At 46.0% G+C, this 19,923-nt stretch overlaps 1 protein-coding gene across 1 annotated transcript; it reads left to right on the top strand.

Moving 5' to 3' along the window:
• The first annotated feature begins 15,849 nt into the window (after positions 1 to 15,849).
• LOC135422700 (rho GTPase-activating protein 24-like) lies at positions 15,850 to 19,078 on the top strand. Its single transcript, XM_064672128.1, has 2 exons — positions 15,850 to 16,514; positions 17,708 to 19,078. Exons 1-2 carry the CDS (start codon positions 16,261 to 16,263, stop codon positions 17,913 to 17,915), a joined length of 462 nt encoding a protein of 153 aa, XP_064528198.1. The 5' UTR covers positions 15,850 to 16,260; the 3' UTR covers positions 17,916 to 19,078.
• Positions 19,079 to 19,923: the final 845 nt, after the last annotated feature.

The following is a 19,923-nucleotide window of genomic DNA, read 5'->3' as shown; positions in this document are numbered from 1 at the left end:
TGCCCTTGCATGCTCTGTGGGCTGCTGCTCCTCAGCATTTCCAAATAACCTGCACTACACTGGGGAAGGAGGCAAGGCCACCCAAATATTGCAAGTCATCACCTCTGAACCACAGCAAGGCCTTCTGTGCAGCTGCAGAAACACAGAGGTGGAGGAAGTTCAGGAGAGCCTCAACTCCCCCACAATACAATTGCAAAGTATTTGCTGCTGAAGAAAAGAGATCTGGGAGAGTTTTTCTTGCTAGTTCTTGTTGTTAATCAAGATGCTTCCTCCTCTCCCCCCCTCCCATCAAGCCAAAAGAATCATATCAACAAATCCTCAGCATGACATGATTTGCTAAATGTCACTTGTCACAGGGCTGCACAGCTCAGGGAAACGTGAGGAAGAAGCCAGAGCAGGGATGAGGCCACAATGCCAGCAGACCTCTGTGGCTTCATGGCTCTGCCTCAGGCTCTGGGAGCAGCCCCCTCCCCTCTCTGGGCCTCGATTCCCAACTAGACAAGAGGCAATGTGGAAAAGCCTCATGTCCTGTGGTCTAGGGGGGAGGTAAGTAAACGAAAGGTTGTAACACGCACAGATACTTCAGTGGTGCAAATAAACGAGGCTGCTCTTGGAAGTACCCAATTCCTGCTTGGCTGGTGGAGTAGGTCCAGCTTCTAACAGGCTGCTGTCTCCATCACAAAATACCCAGAGATTTAGTGGGTATGAAAATGTCTGACTTCCCTGCGGCTGGAACGACAGCAGGGGGAGGCTCGTGCCAACCGCGATTAGAGAGCGCCGGGGTTCGGGTTGACAATTCACATCGTCTAGAGGTACTTCGTGAATTAAGAACTCTCTTTGCTAGAGGCAAGTTGCATGGCCAGACACCGGAAAGGATTGTGAAGTACTCATATTCTCTGCTGGAAAGAGCCCTGGGAGTGCAAACTATTTATTAAACAATAAACCCCATCGAACCGCTTTTAATATTTTATGTGAGGGGAAATGGGTTTCTATTATTTTTAATAAGGCAAGTTTTAAACACCTTTAGAGGAAAAGGAGAGGATCTATTCAAAATAAGTGCAGATTCTCCACAAGCAATCCCAGCCTGTGTTTATTATGGATGCTGTCACACTGCAAGATACAAAAATAAGGATCAACAAAGCACAGCCTGTTGTGTCAAATTGCTTTAAATACTTTAAAAAAAAAATCCAAAAGGGAGGGCAAGCTTTAGGAATGCTGCAATGACATCAACTCCTCTCTTGATCAAAATCAAGCCTGAACAAGCAGAAGTATGTGATCTTTCCAAGTGCTGAAAGCCAAATGACCCCATACCAGGAAATTCTGGGAGCTGTATCATAGATTGAGCCTGACATTTATCAAGGAGAAGCAAAGGAACATTTAGTGACTGTGTGGGGGTTGGCTGGAGCCAGTAATAGGTGACCATGAAGACTGGTCAAACTCCAGCATAGCTGCACAGCTCAAAAGCATGAGAAGAAATCCCATTAAATGTGACTAATCAAAGATTTGGAGGGGAATGGTCTAGTAGCGCCTGCTGTTTGCCTCTGGCATGGCTTTTTCATGCTGCTGGATGCTTTTGAAGCTCTGCAACCTGGTCATTTGTGTGTTCAGTGTCTGGCCACAAAAGCACCCTCTGCTTGAGCTTGTTCCTGCTGCTGCCAGCTACCTTCTGGGGGAAAACAAGCAAGCAAACAAAAAAAATCTCCACTGCAAATTTAGGAGAGCTGGACAAAAATAAATCACAGAGCTCGTCTCTGGAGCACGCTTCAAAAGAAATTAGTTGAAAGTAAATCAAAGGCTCTCATCCAAGAACAGCAATGGAAAAACATCAGAGAGACACCAATTCAAGCAGTCACTTCAAGAGATGGGCAAGTATTGGCAGGAGAATATGGCACTTTGTGCCTCCCCTCTGGAAGTCTTTGTTTCTGTCACAAGATGCTTTGCCCCAGGGCCTGCCTCAAGAAGCAGGCTGTGGAAGATACCAAAAAGCCCCAACTGCACACAAGATTTACTTCTTGATGGCCCAGATTGTCCACACCAGCAGCCACAGGATAAAGCCCTGCTGAAAATGTGGGCTTTCTACTGCATAAACTGGAACATAACCCTAAAAAAAAGGGATTTACCTTCTGTTTTGCACTGGAAGAGCCTCAGCTTAATTATTGTGTCTAGCAGGGCATGTCACAACAAAGCTAACAGGTCCAGAGGAAAACAAAAACTGCCTGAAAAACTCATGGAAGAAAGAGTGAATGAAGTGGGACTACTGAGTTGGAAGAGAAAGAGCAAGCAGGGAACATAATGAGCTTCAACTGGATAGAGGGTTTCCCTGCTAGGATTGAAGACAGGACCTGATTCCCATACTTATGATGGATCAGCTGGGAAGAAATGAGCTTGAACCATAGCAAAGAGGATAGAGGCTAGATATTGGGGGAGAAGGTCTTCCTGGAGCTGAGGAGAGCAGAGCACTGGATTAGATTAGAAGGTTGTGGCGTGTCCAGCCAGAGGATCCTGAAGCAGAGATGGAATGGGTGACTGTCAGCAAAGGCAAGTGTAACAGGTCATTCCTTTGGGCAGGAATTGAGCTCCCAGTGGCCATTCCTTGTGCTGCCATACACAGGGGGAAACCCATCTCCAGAGATAAGGTTGGCAGTGTAGCTTAAATTGCTAAAGAGCATTTCACAGAATGGATTGGGAGGGACCTTCAAGATCGCCTTGTTCCAACCACCCTGCCATGGGCAAGGACACCTTCCACTAGACTAGGTTGCTCAAACCCCACCCAGCCTGGCCTTGAACATTTCCAGGGATGGGGCAGCCACAACTTCTCTGGGCAAACTGGGCCAGGGCCTCACCACCCTCACAGTTAAGAATTTCTTTGAAACATCCAATCTAAACCTACTCTTTCAGTTTAAAGCCATTCCCTCTGGTATCCTCATTTCTCAGCAGTGTCCAACCTGCAGCTCACGAGCCCAGGGGACATTGTTCAGAGTCACACACAGCCCTGCAAGGCTGAAGCCCTGCCATGCCATGCCCACAGTTTGGTATCAAGGTCACTGCAAGTGTGGACAGGTGAGCTTGGACATCTCATATCACAAGAACCCCTCCCACCCATCTCACAGCCACCATCTACCGGGCACAGGTCCTGTTTTCCCAAGGAACTGGAGGGCAATGTCTGGGTCAATCCATATCCATGTCCCTCAGGACTTGCAGCTTTCTCCTACTTCTACTTGCAGTTCACATTTAAGACAGCAGCACTTTATATCTCCGAGCCAGCAAAGTGCCTTCTAAATTGGTGCTTAAATGAAAATTCAAAGAAACATTTAAAAATTTCATCAATGCCACTTGGACATATGCCTTCAGGCTGTTTATCTTTAACTGAGATGTCACATGTAATTTAGTGGCTATATTAAGTATTGTTTTTCACTTTTAGCTGCATTTCTGTGGGCAGCCCTGTATCAGTGCACACCTTCATTCTTCATTAGGGGAGATAAATGAAAATGGCACCATTTTTCTGAATTAAAGTCCAAATATCTGACATGTCAATACCACCTAATGGAACAAAGCACTACAGATTCCTAGAGCAGGTGTTTAATTTGCATGTTATTACTGACAAGCAAGATTAATGCTTTGCTAAATACTCATACTGCAGTAACAAGAAAAGCAGAGGGGAGTTATGCTTAAAATGGCAAACAATGACAAAACATTGTAAGTTCCTTTCTCTCCTCAAGTGATTCAGCACAACAGAACTAAAATCTTACAGCTTTGGCATTTGTTTCTACCTCCATGCTGCGTCTTGTGCATTTTTGGGTCATGCCACCCCGAAGTCTCATGAGTTCTCCCAACAACCTAAAGCCAAAGCTATGGGATAGCAGTGATGCTCACAGGGGGACCAGTGCTGTTACCTCCCTCCCTCAGGGAAGGACTTGGGAGGACTCGTGAAGAAACAAAGTTTAAACTTTATCCCAGAGACGCTGAGCCCCCCCAGGATGTTTCTTTCTACACCATAAACTGGCTCTTGCCAGAACGTTTCCTACGTGTGCATTTAACAGCATAATATCACAGGAATCCAAACTGCTTCTGGAATAATAACAATAAGAAAAAAAACAGAAATGCAATTAAATTACAGCTCAGGGCTGTTTGCTGCACAGGAACTCTTCGCTCTGCAAAGACTTGCCACAAAAATTCATCTCGTTCTGAGCAATGCTGTGTGAACTTGAAGCCTCTGCCACCCTTCAGGAGAGCTACTCTGGATTTGTCCCACCACCAGCACCATAATTTTGACAAAGATAGTGGGAAACACACTAGTTTTCAGTTCATATATTACATAAATTTCAAATCTGTAATGTAAAACTTTACATACATTGGGTATCCAACTGTTCACTACTCACCAAACTAGATAACTTGTGCTTCATCAGATGTAGGAAAACCTACAGGACAGGATTGGTGTTGAAAATCTGCTGTTTTACAGAGAAGACATCATTTGCCAATCAAACTGTGTGCTCTCCCTGCAGTTTCTTGCATTAAAGAACTTAATACTTCTCACCTGGCATCTCCTTAGGGTGGCTCAAGGGTACAACTCTGCAGCTCCACAGGCCTTCTGCCCTTTAAAACTTGCAATCAAGACAAAAATCTTCAGTTTAATGATACACCACTCAGCCCACCTCCAACCTCAGCCATACTTCAAACACTGAGTTATGGGGGCTGCCCTTTATTTGTACCCACACCAGGGCCATTAGGTGGGGTGCCAAACTGTAACGAGCTCATCCCTCCTGCTGGGCAGCTGAGAGCGAATTGGGCAAAGACTTTGGGGGATTATTGGCCCTGAAGTGATTATTTCAGCTGAGGGCACCCCGGGGCAGGGGTGCAGAGAGGATCCAGCCCCAGCAGCACAGGTGTCCTGAATGTGTCCCTTGGATGGCTGGTCCAGGGGAGGTGTCCCTGGTTAGCAGCACTTTCCCCGTGTTTACTCTATGGCTTTATGAAAAGCCTCCTACACCTGGGGAGGAAACTCAGTCAACAACCAGCTCCTTCAGCTGCTCCTCTGTGGCAGCCGGTGCCTCTCAGCCCGTGGGCTGGCAGGGAACTGCTCCATTCAGAGCCACTAAATAAAGGAAAAAACCTGTGTTGCAGGGTTCCTGCTGCATTACATATCATAGGGAAAAAAAAGAAGAAAAAAGCTCCACATTAATTACTATTGATTTAAATAAATGTGCTTTGTTTTCCCAAGGCAGCAGGAAACGGCTGGTGACATGGACACCCCTCCTTGGAAGCTGCTGGGCTTCCCAAGGACTCAGCAAAACGTGGAGACAAATGGGACATTCCAGGCTCTCAGCCTTAATGAAAACAGAGCTCATTAATGTGATCAAAAACTTCAGTGTCTTCAACCTGTTTCTCTCCTGAGTGTGTGCTTTCAGAGGTTGCTTTAATGTTTGGGAAGGTAAAAATGGTTTTTACCCAAAGCCCTCCTGGGCTGTGGCACTGATTTCTCCCTGGAGCTCCCATGACAGGGTGCTGGTGGCTGCAGAAGGCACTTTGATAGCCATCAGTCATTCAGGTTATTTTATTATCTTGGATGAGCAAAAATAGCATGGCAAATAACTCTGCAGCTTTGGTTGTGGGTTTTGCTTTTATTTTATTTATTAGTAATTACAGACAGAGAAAAATGAAAGATAGCACGTGGGTTCTATCTAAATAACTCCTTTGCCCACTACTGCGCCCGTGCTATAATCTGCAGGCCTGTCTGCACTCTCAGTAAACTCTTTAAAGATTTAATCAAACAAATTAATCCCTTAACTCGCCTGTTCCCTCATAGCTGTCATTCAGGAGGCAGCTTATTTTCTGATTTCTAAGAGCCCGATTTCTGCCAAGCGCAATTTTAAACGACACGGTCCTTAAAAAAATGCCCAGATAAAAGATTTGCTCTGAAACCCCCGGTTTATATCCTGGAGTTTGCTGTATATGAAATTGAGATCCATTTAAATTCAACCCCACGCCACCGAGCTCTGTGAAAGGCAGGGTCTGCGCGGAGCTGTGGAAGGAGGAGATGGGATTTAGCAGGACGGGATCTCCTCCCAGCCCCACCGCTGGCTGCTCTGACCTTGGCCAAGCCATTTAAACACTCCACGCTGTTTAGTCATCTGTAAAATTAATATATTACTATTTACCTACCTCCAAGAGATATAGTGAAGGTCACCATTTGTGAAATACCTGGAGACCCTCGGGGGAACAGACCTTATGTCATGTCTGCTGGTTCCCAAACAGCCCCCTGGGCCAGATCTGGCAAATCCCAGGTCTTTAAGTGACCCTGAGGGAAGAGACCCCAGTGCCACGGGGTGAGCAGCTTCTGGATGAGGCCCAGCAGCTGAGATGGGTATTTGTCAGGTCTGGTAACAAAATATTGTTTCTTGGAAAGTAACCTGGATCACCTCTGCAAATAGTTCTGAGGTTTAAGTCATGAACTGACCTATTTTCACTTGAAATGACAAAATAAACAACTCAGGGCTTGTCAAAACCCTGTTATGTTCATCATTTAAATGTGAACGAAAATGGAAAACCTTTAATTGGTTCCACCAGCCATTTTTCCTGGAAACATGTCCCATCGCACAGTGCAAAAGCACTGGTTGAATCACTGAGGGGAACGGCCTTGGTACCTAATAGGCAGAAGAAACTGGGGGGGGGGGGGGAAGCTTTATATAGAAAATTTAAATTTAAATTTTTGTGCTTTTGGACCTTTCAGCCTTTTCTTTATAAATGCACCCAAAAGTGATGCTCAAAGAGATGAGCTGGAGCCAGATGTGCCCAGTTCAGTCCTCTCACCCAGCCTTTTGCCAGTGCCGAGGTAAAGTCCTTGTCAGACAAGCAAGGACTCATCTGGGTGAGATTTAGGGGCTGAAGTGCTTGAGGGAAAAGCAAAGGGTTGGATTAAACTGGACAGAAACCAATACATGATGGAGGTGGGCACTGCACTGAGCCCAGTCTGCCGAGGGCTCTCCTTTATCTCCAGTGGGCAAACATGGAAAACAAGATGCTGAGGAGGCAGGTTAATAGAGCCACTGCTGGCTTCTCACTTGTGGCCCTTTCTTCCATGCATTAAAGGCAGTTGTCACCATTCTTTCATCCCATGGGTCACTGCTGGGAGAGCATTACACCAACACAGTGTATTTTCCATCCAGCTTCTCCAGAACGTGGGTAAGAATGAGGAGACTTTCTAAGCACAGAAATCCTGGATAAAATGGTTAAAACTGAGCACAGTGACACCAGCACCTGCCCACACCCACCTGTCTGTGCCCAGCCCTGTGGGGTTGTTTGCAGGAGCTGCTCCATCGGCAGCACGGAGCCTCCCACAGAAATTGCTGTATCATTAACCTGAGCTTGGCTTTGAACCAGGGCTTTAAGAGTTTATACAAGTAGTAGCTAAAAGGCATTTAATAGCACACTGCAGCCAGTAAGCAATGAATTATTTAGAATATTTTACTAAGAATAATTGCTGTTTTTAAAGAGGTTTTTTTTTTTCCCTTTCCTCCCTGGGGCCTGTAAGTGCTTTCACGGTAGTAACAGTGAGTTAGAGAAAAACCCCAAAATACAAAGCCACCTAATAGAGGCTGCCTGAGATCAGCTAAACCACGATGCAGAGGAGGAAGAGTATCTCAAATGTGGTTTCAGCATTTGTTTATTAATTAAAATAAATACACAACCGCACACAATATAGCAAATGCACTGCCAAGAGCCAGGCTCACAGCCCAGCTAGTCCGGGCAGGATCATGTACACTCTCACACTTTTAAATTTGTTGTGGCTCCCACAAAATGCTAAAAAAAAAAAAAAGTCTTGTTGAGGTCCTGCCCCCTGGCCTGAGATCCAGTGGGTGCTCCCAGGCATGATGCCCCCACCACAGCACAGCCCTTGCCCAGCCCTGGCACAGTTCTACATCAGCTGAACCATGGCACAGCTATCCCCAAACACATTCACTGCATTTTGTCTTCCTTTTACCTCACAGAGCCATCAAAAATAAGCAAAATAATCGGATTTTTTGCAATTAACTGTGTGCTTTCCTCTCCCCTGATCTGTAACTGCTGTTTGCAGGGGCTGGGCTGGGAGCTCCAAAGCTGAATTTCAGCACAGGGCCATTTCCCAGAGGTCACAGGGATGAGTGGCCAAAGGCCATGGCACAAACACTGCCTTGGATTGTTGCAGGAGCTGGGGATGGGGAGATGCCATGGCCCTGATGGCAGCTGGGGGGACAACAAGGCTTTTTCCTTAGGGTTTGATGCACGTTCCTTAAACTGGATGGAGTCAAGGTGGTGTTCAATACACCCACCCGGTCCTGGTTCTGCTCAAGCCAGAGCTGAGGCTTCCAGCAGCTCTTAGAGGATGCTGTGCCTGCCCAGAGCCCCCTCTTCTGGAAACTTGTTAGCTGCTGTTTGCAAAAACAACAAAAACATTTGTTATTTGTGTGCTATGTTGGGTTGTGAGCTCTGCTGGGGGAGAGGGCACAAGGGAGGAGGATCAGAGGTTCACTGCCCAATGATTTAAGGAAGGGGTTAAACTCAAGCACAGCTGCCCCTGGCTTTTGCTCACATGTTTTGGAAGTCATCCTCTCTCAAAACCCCAGGTGAGAAAACTCTTTCTTCAAAACACAGGTGGGAAGGAGATGCTTCACTCAGGACACTGAGGAGTCCAGAAGTGAAAGGGAAAACAAATCCACCACTAACAACTCAGTTAAAAAAAATCCAAGTATTTTCCACCTGCCAGTCATTTCCCCTGGATTGCAAATGTTTCCTCTAATTAATAGTACTCTGCTCTGGGAGTGTCTACTAATGATGAGCTCCAGGCAAAAGACCCAGAGCAGGGAGCTCTCCATTGATCCCGATATTGATTTTTTTATCTTTTTCCCTGTTGTTATTGCACATGCAAATGGCTGGTAATGACTCAACATTACGACCACTCTCTTCAAGTGACATTTAGGAAGAAGTGATTGAGTCAGAGGGTCTGACATGGCTTTTGTCCCTCTCTGTGCCCTGTGGTCAGCCAGGGTGACCCTGCAGTGCTGGCTGTGCCTCAGTCCCCTCCTCTCCAGCAGCATCAGAGAGCTCCTACTAACACAAACCAGAAGAATAAAATACCCAGAAGCATCAAATAAATTTTGTTAGAATCTGACTAAAAAGGAGCCCTGTAAGAAATGCTGTGTTTGGGTGCTGTGGGAGGGCAGGACACCTGCAATCTCTGATGCTCCTCCACTCCACACAGCTCTGGACAGTTCAGCAGGAAAGGCAAAGATGACAGATTTTCTTGGGAAATTCCTGACATTTTCTCCCTCTGGATGGGCCAGAAGTTATCGTGAGAGCAGTCTTTCCTCTGGTTTTTTTTGGTATTTCTTTTTTGGGAGCCTCCTCGTCGCAGGCAGAGCCAAGTTTTCCCTGTGGCATCCATCGCCCACAGCTCAGCTGGTCATGAGGGATGGCACAAAACCCACTTAGATCCTTGGATTTCCACTCAAGCAAGTAAATACTTGTTAAATAGCGAGGGATCATTTGGTTTTTCTTTTTTTCAAAAATTTTGTAATGTTTTACAAATTGACTCCTTCAGCTGGGTGATGGTTTATTCTTGCCCTGAGGAGCAGCCTGGCTCAGCAGGGGTTAGGGAGACTCAGCTCAGGAATAGTCCCTGGCAGAATGCCCTGCTCCATCTCGGGGTATCCCAGTACAGCAATTATTGGAGCAGATGGAAGAGCAACTTGTGGCTGGGGGAAAATGTTGGGAATGGAGTCAGACTGGCTTTGTTCCATCTCCACCACCCTAAGGAAAGGCCCAGAGAATGGGACATTGGATCTGTCCGACCTCCTGACAGGGTCTGTCCAGCTCCCACAGCCTCAGCCCTTCTCGTGGCTGCTGCCCTGCTGGATGCTCAGCCAAAATGAAACCACCACATCCCTGCCCAGGAGGATCTGCAAAGAGCCATGAAATTTCTGAGCAAAGGTGTCAATGAGGTCAGTGACACCAAAAGAAGGTCATCATCATGTGCTGTGATTCATTGGAGAGGTGACCCCTGGCAGCCAAACCCAGAGAGGAGAGAAAGCAATAGGCAGAAAGCAGGAGCCCTTTGGAGCTGTGCAGATCCCTGGGGGAAAGCTCACTTTTCCCAGCTGTCTTTAGGGAATGCAGAGCTGTAAACGCAGAACGCACATCACATTAGTCTGATGACTCTCTGAGATGTCTAGACTGCTGCTGGAGCTGATAGGAAGCTGGCAACATCTGAGCTCTTTGAGCTTTTCTGGCCCTTTTTTTTTTTTTTTAACTGGTAATAAGATTCTTTTCATATTATGCACTGCTGGAAAGTCCCGTTTGCATGCAGACAGCTGCTGTGTTTATAGACACCATCCAAAATGCAGCTAAACACAACAGCTCGCTTCAAGCCGAGCAGCAGGCATTTGTTAGAGTGATCATTTCCAGAGGGATCTCAACATTTTCGCTGCTTTAAAGTCAAAGCCTTGTCCTTATGCAAAGACAAAAGTCCCACATGGAAGCCTGCCTTGGGAAGAACCTGAAAGGAAAATAAAACCCTTAAAACTAAACGACAGCCTGAAAACCAGCAGCTCCCATTAATGTTAACCAGAAATACAGATGTTGAACTAAAGGGGCTGTTCCCTGTGAGGTTTTGAGGGTCATTTTGAGAGCAAAAGAAAGCCTTGAGTTTGCCTTTAGTGCTGAACAAACCCAGCACTTGAAATTCTTTCTTGCAGATCTACAGAGCTAAAATAAAACCAAAGCAGGGAATTGCATCCGAACTGCCTCCATTTAAATCTGAGTCCACGAGACAGGCAGTTTGGGAGGGTTCCTTCCAATCAGTTTTCCCCCATTGTAACACAACAGGTGTTAATGTACAGCAGAAAACAAAGGAGGAGAGAGTAAATTCGAACACACGTTTCCAATGAAACACCATTTCCCCTAGATGGAAAGCTGACATTAAAGCAAACAGGTAAAATATGGTTAAGATAAAAAATACAGTTGAGGAGGGAGAAAATCAGCTTAGATTAAAGGTGTTTGCATATATTTGGCGAGGATGCTTTTGTTGCAGAGCGATGCAGGCGCTGCCCAGGCTGAATCCCCGGTTCCCCCCTCCTCAAACCAGCAGGGAATGGGAAGAGGAGCAGGGAGCAGCTCCGCACTCCCAAGCTCTGTCCTCGGAGCTTTTCCCCATGGAATGGTGCTGTGTCACACCGCGAGGGCAATGGGGTGCCCGCTCTGCGGCTGCACAGCTCTCCACCTGAAATACACTCATCCCAGCCACACGTTCCCCTGGATATAGCAAAGTACACAGTGCCCTCTCCTGTCAGGCGCCTGTGGTTTTCAAATATTCCCCCTCACCAGCCTTTCTGCCCCCTTTTTAAGTGATGTGAATTATTTTATGGCTTGTTTTTTGTACGATGTTAGTCACAAACTGTCAGAGAGCTTGAAAAAAAAATGGTGGGATTTTTCCTCTCCAGGCGTTTGGGCTCCTGCAGCTCCGGACCCAGGAGCCCCAGCCCAGACCCAACTGTGACATCTAGCGGGTAAGCGGCTGAGTACAGCTGGGGAGGAAAGAAAAAAGGTCATCTTTCCCTTCCCACTCATCTCTGCACTCTGGCGAGAACAGCCCCGAACATCTGACAGCGTCTCCCAGCGGGAAGGGCTCCGGAGCCCCAGCCAGCCCCAGCTCCAGCCCCGCAGGGTTGCAGGACCATGACCCGGTCCTGGGAGGGAGGAGGGCGATGCCACGTTCGGCTCCAGCTTGTGACGAGCAAGAGAAGCTAAAAACCGCTCATGGCTCTTTGCTGGGGTCGCAGGAAGGAGACTCCAACTCTATTTTTCAAGCAGCTTCCAGCTGCCCAAATGCAAGAGCCCTCGCTTTCTGTGATGCTGCCTGGCTGCAGACCTCTGTATTTAGGCACAAAAGCATTAAGTCATGCACACAGGCAATATCCAATATTCCTGACAAAGCCAAAAGCTTGAAAAGCTCAGCTCCTTGTGGAGCTGAGCCACAGGCACCTCTTCCTCCTCTACTGGAATGTGGCAGCACCTCTGTGTAAGAAGGTGAATCATAAAAAGGCAAACTAAGATTAAAAATGTAATCAGCTTTCAAAATCAAGTTACGAAAGTTTGCTTTTTATTATTTCATTTCTATTTTTTTTTTTTTTTTTCCAAAAAGATTGTGATCAAAAAATACAGGACTGATGCCAAAAGTTTAACAGAGCTCAGACTCAGGACATCAGAAAGTGTCTGGATCCAGAGCCTGTCCCAGCCAAGGCTGGTCCATCCTGGGCCTCTTTCTGAAGGTGCACAGAGAACATTTTCTTTGTTTCCCTTTATTCACCATGTTTAGCACAGTAAATATTTCATTCAGAATTAAAAAGCCCAAGTGGATTTGGAAAAAAAAAGCACAGGGAATTGATACTATTTTTAATTCAACTGCAAGAAGAAAACAAGAGATGAGACTATGGGATACACTATTCCAACACCATGGAAGTTCAGGCTGAAAAAAAACCCAGCAAGAGCAAAACTTTCAATTCATTAATGGCAAACCAGGAGAGCATTAAAGTCAAATTTAGATGCAAAACATGTTGACTACAGGTAGTTCAATTTAATACAAAAATGAGTTCACGCCTTTTTATTGGTTCTAGTTCCCAAACACAGCTCAAGACAAATCATTCTGTAAAGAGTCAGTCCATGAGGTCTTCTTTTCCATTACAACACAGAAGTTCAGTCTGAACAAATGTGTACAAGTAAACAACTCCTACAAATGTTGAGGACCCGACCTCGCTCCAAAGTAACCATTAATACATCAAGTTTAGCAGAGATGCCTCAGGGTGAGTGTATCATTGTTACCAAAGAGTTAAAATATTTTCCCAAAGAATCTCTGAAATTATTAAACTTCGGCCCCATCCAGCCTGGCATCCCACACACAGCTCTGACTGCATCCTGCTGAAGAGGGCAGCAGCTCCCAGCAGTGTGTCCCCACATCAGGACACGTTCTCCAGCCCAGCTGCAGGAGGGTCTCATTGAGAGCATCAGGGTGACTCAGGAGCACAGTGCTGGTTTTCAGGTGTGGCCAAGCCCAACCATTGCAGGTACACCTGCATTTGGAGCAGCACTTGGCTGCCTGCACACACCACACGCAGCTATTTTAACACGCTGGGAGAGCTGAGTCCAGCACGAGGAGATGCCCTGCAAGCTGTGTGCAGATCACTCTGGTTTCTCCCTTGATGGTAGCTGAGCTCATCTCTAGCCCCAGTATGAGGATGTGAAAGTGCTGATTAATCCAGCAACAGTCCAACGGGGTAGTGGAGAGGGACTTGGACAAGGGTGTGTAGTGACAGGACACAGGGAATGGCTTCAAACTGACAGAGAGCAGGTAGATATTAGGAAGAAATCCTTCCCTGTGAAGGTGGTGAGGCCCTGGCACAGGTTGCCAAGAGAAGCTGGAAGCGTTCAAGGCCAGGTTGGACAGGGCTTAGAGCAACCAGGTCTAGTGAAAAATGTCCCTTCCCATGACAAGGGTTGGAACAAGATGATCTTCAAAGTCCCTTCCAATTCCAACCATTCTGTGACTCTCTATCATGAGTTTTTTGTGTGAAGGAAGTTGTGAGATTTTAGCTAGACAGTAACCTCAGACATGCAGGTTCCCGGGGCTGATTGACATCCCTTTTGGAACAGTCACATCTCCTCTGTCCCCAGAGCAAATGACACCCCACAAGAGGCAGAGTAAGGGTACTCTGGTCTCTATTCTGCAGCTCAAAGGCGATGCAGGGGAACAGGCAGCTGGCACAGGACCAGAACTGAGGGAGGCCGAGTCCCACAGCTTGCCTGGAGGAACTATTTCAAGCATGTTAAATTTTAACCACACATGGCAGCATCTCTGCGCTCCAGGGAGAGGTCATCACAGAGAATCACAAGCTCCATCCCAAGTCAGTCCAAAATAAGAAACAATTTTTCAAAACATCCGAGCTCTCTGCAAGCTGAGAGTCTGGAACAGAGCTCTTCCTCTGCCTCAGGGCAAAAAAATACACAGCTCTTTTCATCGCTGACCTTTACATTGTCAGGAAACTAATACAAGCAATCTTCCCAGAGAAGCCATAGGGAAGGTGAAAGGAGAACATGGCATATGAATAAATGTAAATCCAGAGGGGTGTGGGAGAGGAAATCAACATTATATGGTGCTGTGCATCAGCGAGATTGTGATTAGGAGAGGAAGCACAGAGGAGATGAGGCTCCAGCTGTGATACACTGTTGATGTGCTCTAATGGACTTCAAGTTCCTAACCTGGAGCTTGGCAGCCACTCTGTAAAAGAGGCACAGGAATAAGGGCTGCTTGTTCCCAAGTCCCAGCCTCATGTGCTGAAATCTGCTGCCTCCAAAGGGTCTCCCTTGTAAGAACCACTTGAACCAGTTCCAGCAGTACATGGGCTTGGGGACCATGACCAGAGGTGAAATGCCTTAAGTACAGCTCTCCCCATTTCCTATATCCCATTGACTTCCCTAATTCACCCACATCATGTTGTTATAACTGCAAAGGGGCCCAGACTCCTCCCAGTCCACCTGCTCTCCAATGGGGACCCCTTGACTGTCCTGCTCCTCCATCCTGGTTAGGCAGAGAGGACTGACCAGCTCCCCACCAGTCTCCTGATGGCAGCAGTGCTGGGATTGCTCCCTCTCCAGGATGTGCCTGTGGAAATCAGGTTTGTGCAAGGGCAGCTGCTGGTCAGTACAGCTGTGCTTTCCTTTGGGGTGAGGAGAAAACAGATTAATCAATGAAACTGAATCCGATTCATCAGAAACTACAGCCATCTGTCAGCTTATTAATAGTCACAGGACTCCTGTAAAGCACAGTAATACTCTGGGAAGATCTTTTTCTGGAGGAAAAGTTTAGGTTGCAGCAACTGCAGCAATGGGTGGGGAGCAGGGGTTGATGGTGGAATTTAATCAGTTTATTATTTTACTTCTGCAAAATCAAATTAGAGGATTTCTCCCCACTTTCCTCCAGTACAGCATCTCCCCTCTCAGACAGCTAAAGCCTTACTTTGCTTTTACATACTCATCTCAGGCCTTCTTTAGATTCCCAAAACATTCACATGCCTGCTATTTTCTAAGGACCCTTCTGACTGATGGGAAAGGTGGAAAAATGTCTCAATAACCTCCCAGACCCAATTTTTGCAGGGAACACATCCCAGCTTTGTCTGGTGGGCAGAGGGAAACTGAGGAGGTTTTCACAGAGAGGCCTTGAAAACACTTACAGAAACACAGCAGCACTTAAATAAGCTCATTTTCACGTCTTGTATCATGAGACTGAACAGGTGGGGGTCGGGGAGAGGAAACAACTTCTCAGATTATTTTAAACCATCTCCATTATTTTTGAGATACACATTTAAACTGCAAGGGTTGCTCTTCCTTTAGTTGCAGTCGAGTTATTTTTGTGCCGTGCTTGATTCTCTGGTGAGAACAGGCAGCTAAAATAAACACTGTGTCTATTCACATCAAAGAATGTCTTTCCAAGAGGAATGGGAATATCGCTGATGTGGCCTATTTTTCCTTAACCTCCAGCTTCTTGTCCTTGGAGCATCGTGACCGGAGGAATCGGCCGAAGCCAACGCAGCAGATGCTCCAGGGATGAGCAGCACAGCGAGCCATTTTACATCCATGCAATTGTTGTCATGCCTGACCAGCAGGATACAACACAGCCAAAACACGTTACATGTCTCCCTCCTAATACACGTGAAGGGGAATGCAAGGAGCCTCCTCCTTGCAGCAAAGCGGGCCCTGCACAGGCCTGGGACTGGGATAACGCTGCAGAATTCACCTCCCAGCTCGGGAATGAAACCAGTTAAGGGTGGGCAGCTCTCAAATGGGCCCCCTGCAGATGTCAGACAAACTACAGCAAAGAGAGTGGGGGTAGGAAAGCAGCAGTAGCTCCTGGAGGTGAGAATAAACCAGCCATGGTGACAATGGGACTGGACAGCAGAGGGGCGCAGCAGTTTGAGCCCTCAGCCTGCTGTGTACAAAAGGCAAAGCTGGAGCCTGAAACAAGATCCCAGCCCCAGCAAAATGGACCATTTCCAAGTATTTGAAAAGTTCCAAACAGCTGTGGGGAGGAAGAAAACTCTCAGAACCCGCAGCAAGGCAGAGCAAGACAGACACACAGACAAGGTCTCCTCTGGAGCAGAAGAGGCACCGAGCGGGTGCGAGCGCTGAGGGCCCGGGTGGGGCAGACTGGGCAGCTCCACAGGCTCCTGCTGCTGAGCCATGTCTGAGGAAAACACTCCTTCGAGATACTTGACAAGACTTGCCCACCCAGAAGACTGCCAAGAAACCAGTGCAGCTGTAAGTCCTGTTCTGCGGGAGCAGGAAGACACAGGACACATCCCAGGGGACGGCAGTGACAGCTGTGCTTCCTCCGGGGACTCACCAGCAAACCCACCCTGCCCACAGCACCACCCCGCAGATCTGAGGATGCTGATGGCCAGACAGAAGGCTGAGTATGAATCTAAAATTGCAAGGTAAAGGATTTTAAAAGCTGTGAGGCTTCAGGGAAGGGATCCCTTCCTGCTGAATGCAACCACTCCAAGTACAGGGTCTATGGATGCTGCTGCAGTCAGTGCCTCCACGTACCACTGGGAATGGCACCAGGATCCAGCATTACAGGATTAGGTAGGGAATTATTCAGAGTTATCCCAATTCTTTTCATGTGAGGTGCTTGAGGAACTCCAGAGCATCTATAAGACTTTTTGCAGGGCTGTGCAGAGCTCTTGAAAAGCCTCTGGTCTATTGTGTATTTTCTCTTTTTGCCTTAATCCAATATCAAGCATTTCTCCAGGGAATAATGTGCAGGCTGCTCAGCAGCATTAGCAGTAAGTCATTATTCTTTACAAATTGCAAGCCATGAATTTTAACAACTCTGAAGAAAGTGTTCATAAGTATTTTCCCAATTTCTAAGATTAGAAACTGAATAGAGATTTAGCCATAACTTGTTATCAAAGCCAAAAGGCAGCAAGATTTTCAGGCTCCACTTTCCAAATAGTGCAGCTTTGCTATTGTGCAGTTAAAAGGAATGAAGTTTTTAAATATAATATTGTTAATTAGTTATAAGTTACAAGCATGTCATGTGAATTGACATAAACCAGAAAATGCCTCAACAAGCAGCATTTCAACAGATGGCAGGTGGGTAATGTCGAATTATACTTTGCCTTGTGCAAAGAAAAAAATCCATTTAATCTTTAATTTCTTGAAGTATTCATCAATTTTTTTCTTAGTGAAGGAGCTGTTCCTAGGATTTTAGTGTGGGGTTTATTTTAATCTCTTTGCTGTATTCTACTTCTAGTTTTCCTTGCAGTTCAAAGGAACTGCAATATAAGCACAATCCTTAGTGTCTCCTAAAATATGTTGCATTGCCATTCATTGTTGGACTACTGTAGTATTCTACTTCAAAAATAAAACCCAAAAAAACCCAACCAAGCCCCAAACTGACTCCTTTGGCATATGGTTATTTATATTTACTGTAAATTAAAATAACTAAAAATTGCAGCTTCTCATGTATAACACCATAAATTGGAAAAGTATTGGGGGTGCCAATACTTGTATTTACGGGAACATATGTTTAAAAAGGCTAACTTAAAAAAAAGACTGGAGCTTTTCTATAAAAAAAGAAAGAGGGAAATAATCTTGTACTTCACAATATCTGTGTTTCCAACAGGCTGGAGCAGCAGAACAGAGCCCTGCAGCTGGAGATCCAGGGGATGCACTGGAAACTGGGACAGCAGCGTAAGTGGTACAGGCTGGTGGAGATGAAGATGAGAAATGCAGAGAGAGCAAAGGAAGATGCAGAGAGAAGAAACGAAATGCTCCAAAAAGAAATGGAGGAGTTCTTTGAAACCTTTGGGGAAATGAACAGGTGGAAATAAACAGGAGTGTGTCAGTTCTGAATGGAGCTGTGGGAGAGAGAAAGGCCTCACCTCGGGTTCAGAGGTGAAATATGAAACCTAAACAGGAAAACCTTGGCTGTCAATTATATAACAGTGGGATCCCTGAACTCCAGGATTTTCTCTTACCATTGGAAAAAACTTTCAGATACTTTGCAGTACCCCCTCCCAAGCCAGCCTGTGCAGCCTGGGGAAGCACTCTGGTATTTTTCGGGTCACTCTGAGTGATGCTCTAAATGCCTCAGTGGTTTTAATCCAGGGATGTCAGGCTTGCTGGAGTGTTTTACCAGCCACCCCAGAGGTGCCAGTTATTACATGGGCTTCAGAAGGGTGCTCAGCTCTCACCTGCACCCCAAATCAGCTGTTTCAGTTAGAGACAGAGAAACAATGACACACATACTGCACCTCCTTACAGGACTCTGGGATCCAGAGCTCCTGTTCCTCTCACTGAAGGGATATTCATCCATGGAGAAGGAGGAGATCCCTTACAAAGCCATTTGCTCCTCTGGATTACAATTAGCTTCCCTACAGCACTCACATAAGAACACATTAGTCTTAAGACTGTCACTGGTAGGGTCCCTCCCTTCTAAGCCACCTCTCTCTACACAAGAATTGTGTTAATTATCTTGATACAGCATTAATGACACTTACACAGCTAAATATCAACACAATAACCACTGTTCTTTTAACCTGTTCCAGAAGTTTCATGTGAACAAACAGCATCTCTTACTTAAAACTTAAGTACCAACTTAAAATTATACTTTGTATGATAAAAACACGTGGTATGTTATTCGCTCTTCCAGCAAGATTAAATGTAAGAGTGGCCACCTACCTGAGAGCTCAGTGTCTCCATAAAGCAGCTGATGGTGTGTAAGCAGAAACCACACAGATGTTTCTCTTCTTCCCCACAGAAGAAAAAGCAGCTTGTTTTAAGATCAAATACGAATGAATCAAAAAAACCAGTCCTACCCCACAAGGCCCACAGAGTGTGACAGCCCTGTTCTATTCCAAGCCCCAGCAGTGTTGCAGGCTCTTCATTCCCAAGTGCCCCCCAGCCAACCCCTTCCATGCACTCGTGCAAATGCATCACTGAACAACAGCCTGTTTCTTTGCCACCTTACCTTCACACCAAGCAAGCACAGATGAGCAGGTTTTCCATTAGAATTCCATGCACTTGCATTCTTCTTGTTTCTTTTTCCCATCTTTTTTTTTTTTCTGAGACCTCATTGCTATGAAAAAAAATCAATTTCTGAAGTCCCTCAAAAAATATTTGGGTCTTGTTTAATCACATCACTCCCTCCTTACCTTTCTAAAACTGCCCTGCCAGCTTCAAGAACTTGCAGGAAATGTAAAGGAAAGGTATGGCATAAGCAAGGAATGTTTTTGGGAAATGCTTTGTAAAGCACTTTGTAAAACACATCATCATCCTGCTTAATTATTTTATTGCTTTTGTTCTGTATTTAACGGATTAGATCTTCTGTAGCTGAAGAAGCACCTGAAAAACATCCTATCATCCAATATAGGGATGCTTTGGGATCTACTGGGCTTTATCCAGATATTCTCTTGCAAAGCCTGGTAGAGAAGAGGCAAGAATTCCAAGTTCTCCATGCAAGAAAGAGCAACGTTGCTGTTAAAAATTATTTCAGTTCCAGATGAAGCTTTCACAACCCCAAAGGCTGGCTGAGAGCCCTAGTCCTGGCTCTAGGAAGGCAGCTGTTAATCCCTCCTTTAATATCAGAAACCCTCCATTAAAAGCCATTAGATCAAAGTAGCAGTTGAGTTTTACCTCCCCTCCCCTGGAGTCAGAGCAATGAGTTCAGTGAGGTGCTTGGAAACCTCAGCACTGTCTTTGCAAAAATACTTGTGTCATCCCCAAAATAAGCACAATGGAACTATTTTTTTCAAGCTTCTGCCATTTAAACAACAAAAAAACCCCCAATCAAATTTCAAAGCACACTTGGCAGTAAAACCAAGTGTTGTTAATGTGCCC

The sequence above is a fragment of the Pseudopipra pipra genome, chromosome 15, assembly GCF_036250125.1.
Source record: "Pseudopipra pipra isolate bDixPip1 chromosome 15, bDixPip1.hap1, whole genome shotgun sequence".
Taxonomy (NCBI): domain Eukaryota; kingdom Metazoa; phylum Chordata; class Aves; order Passeriformes; family Pipridae; genus Pseudopipra; species Pseudopipra pipra.
This window is presented reverse-complemented; position numbering and strand designations above follow the sequence as displayed.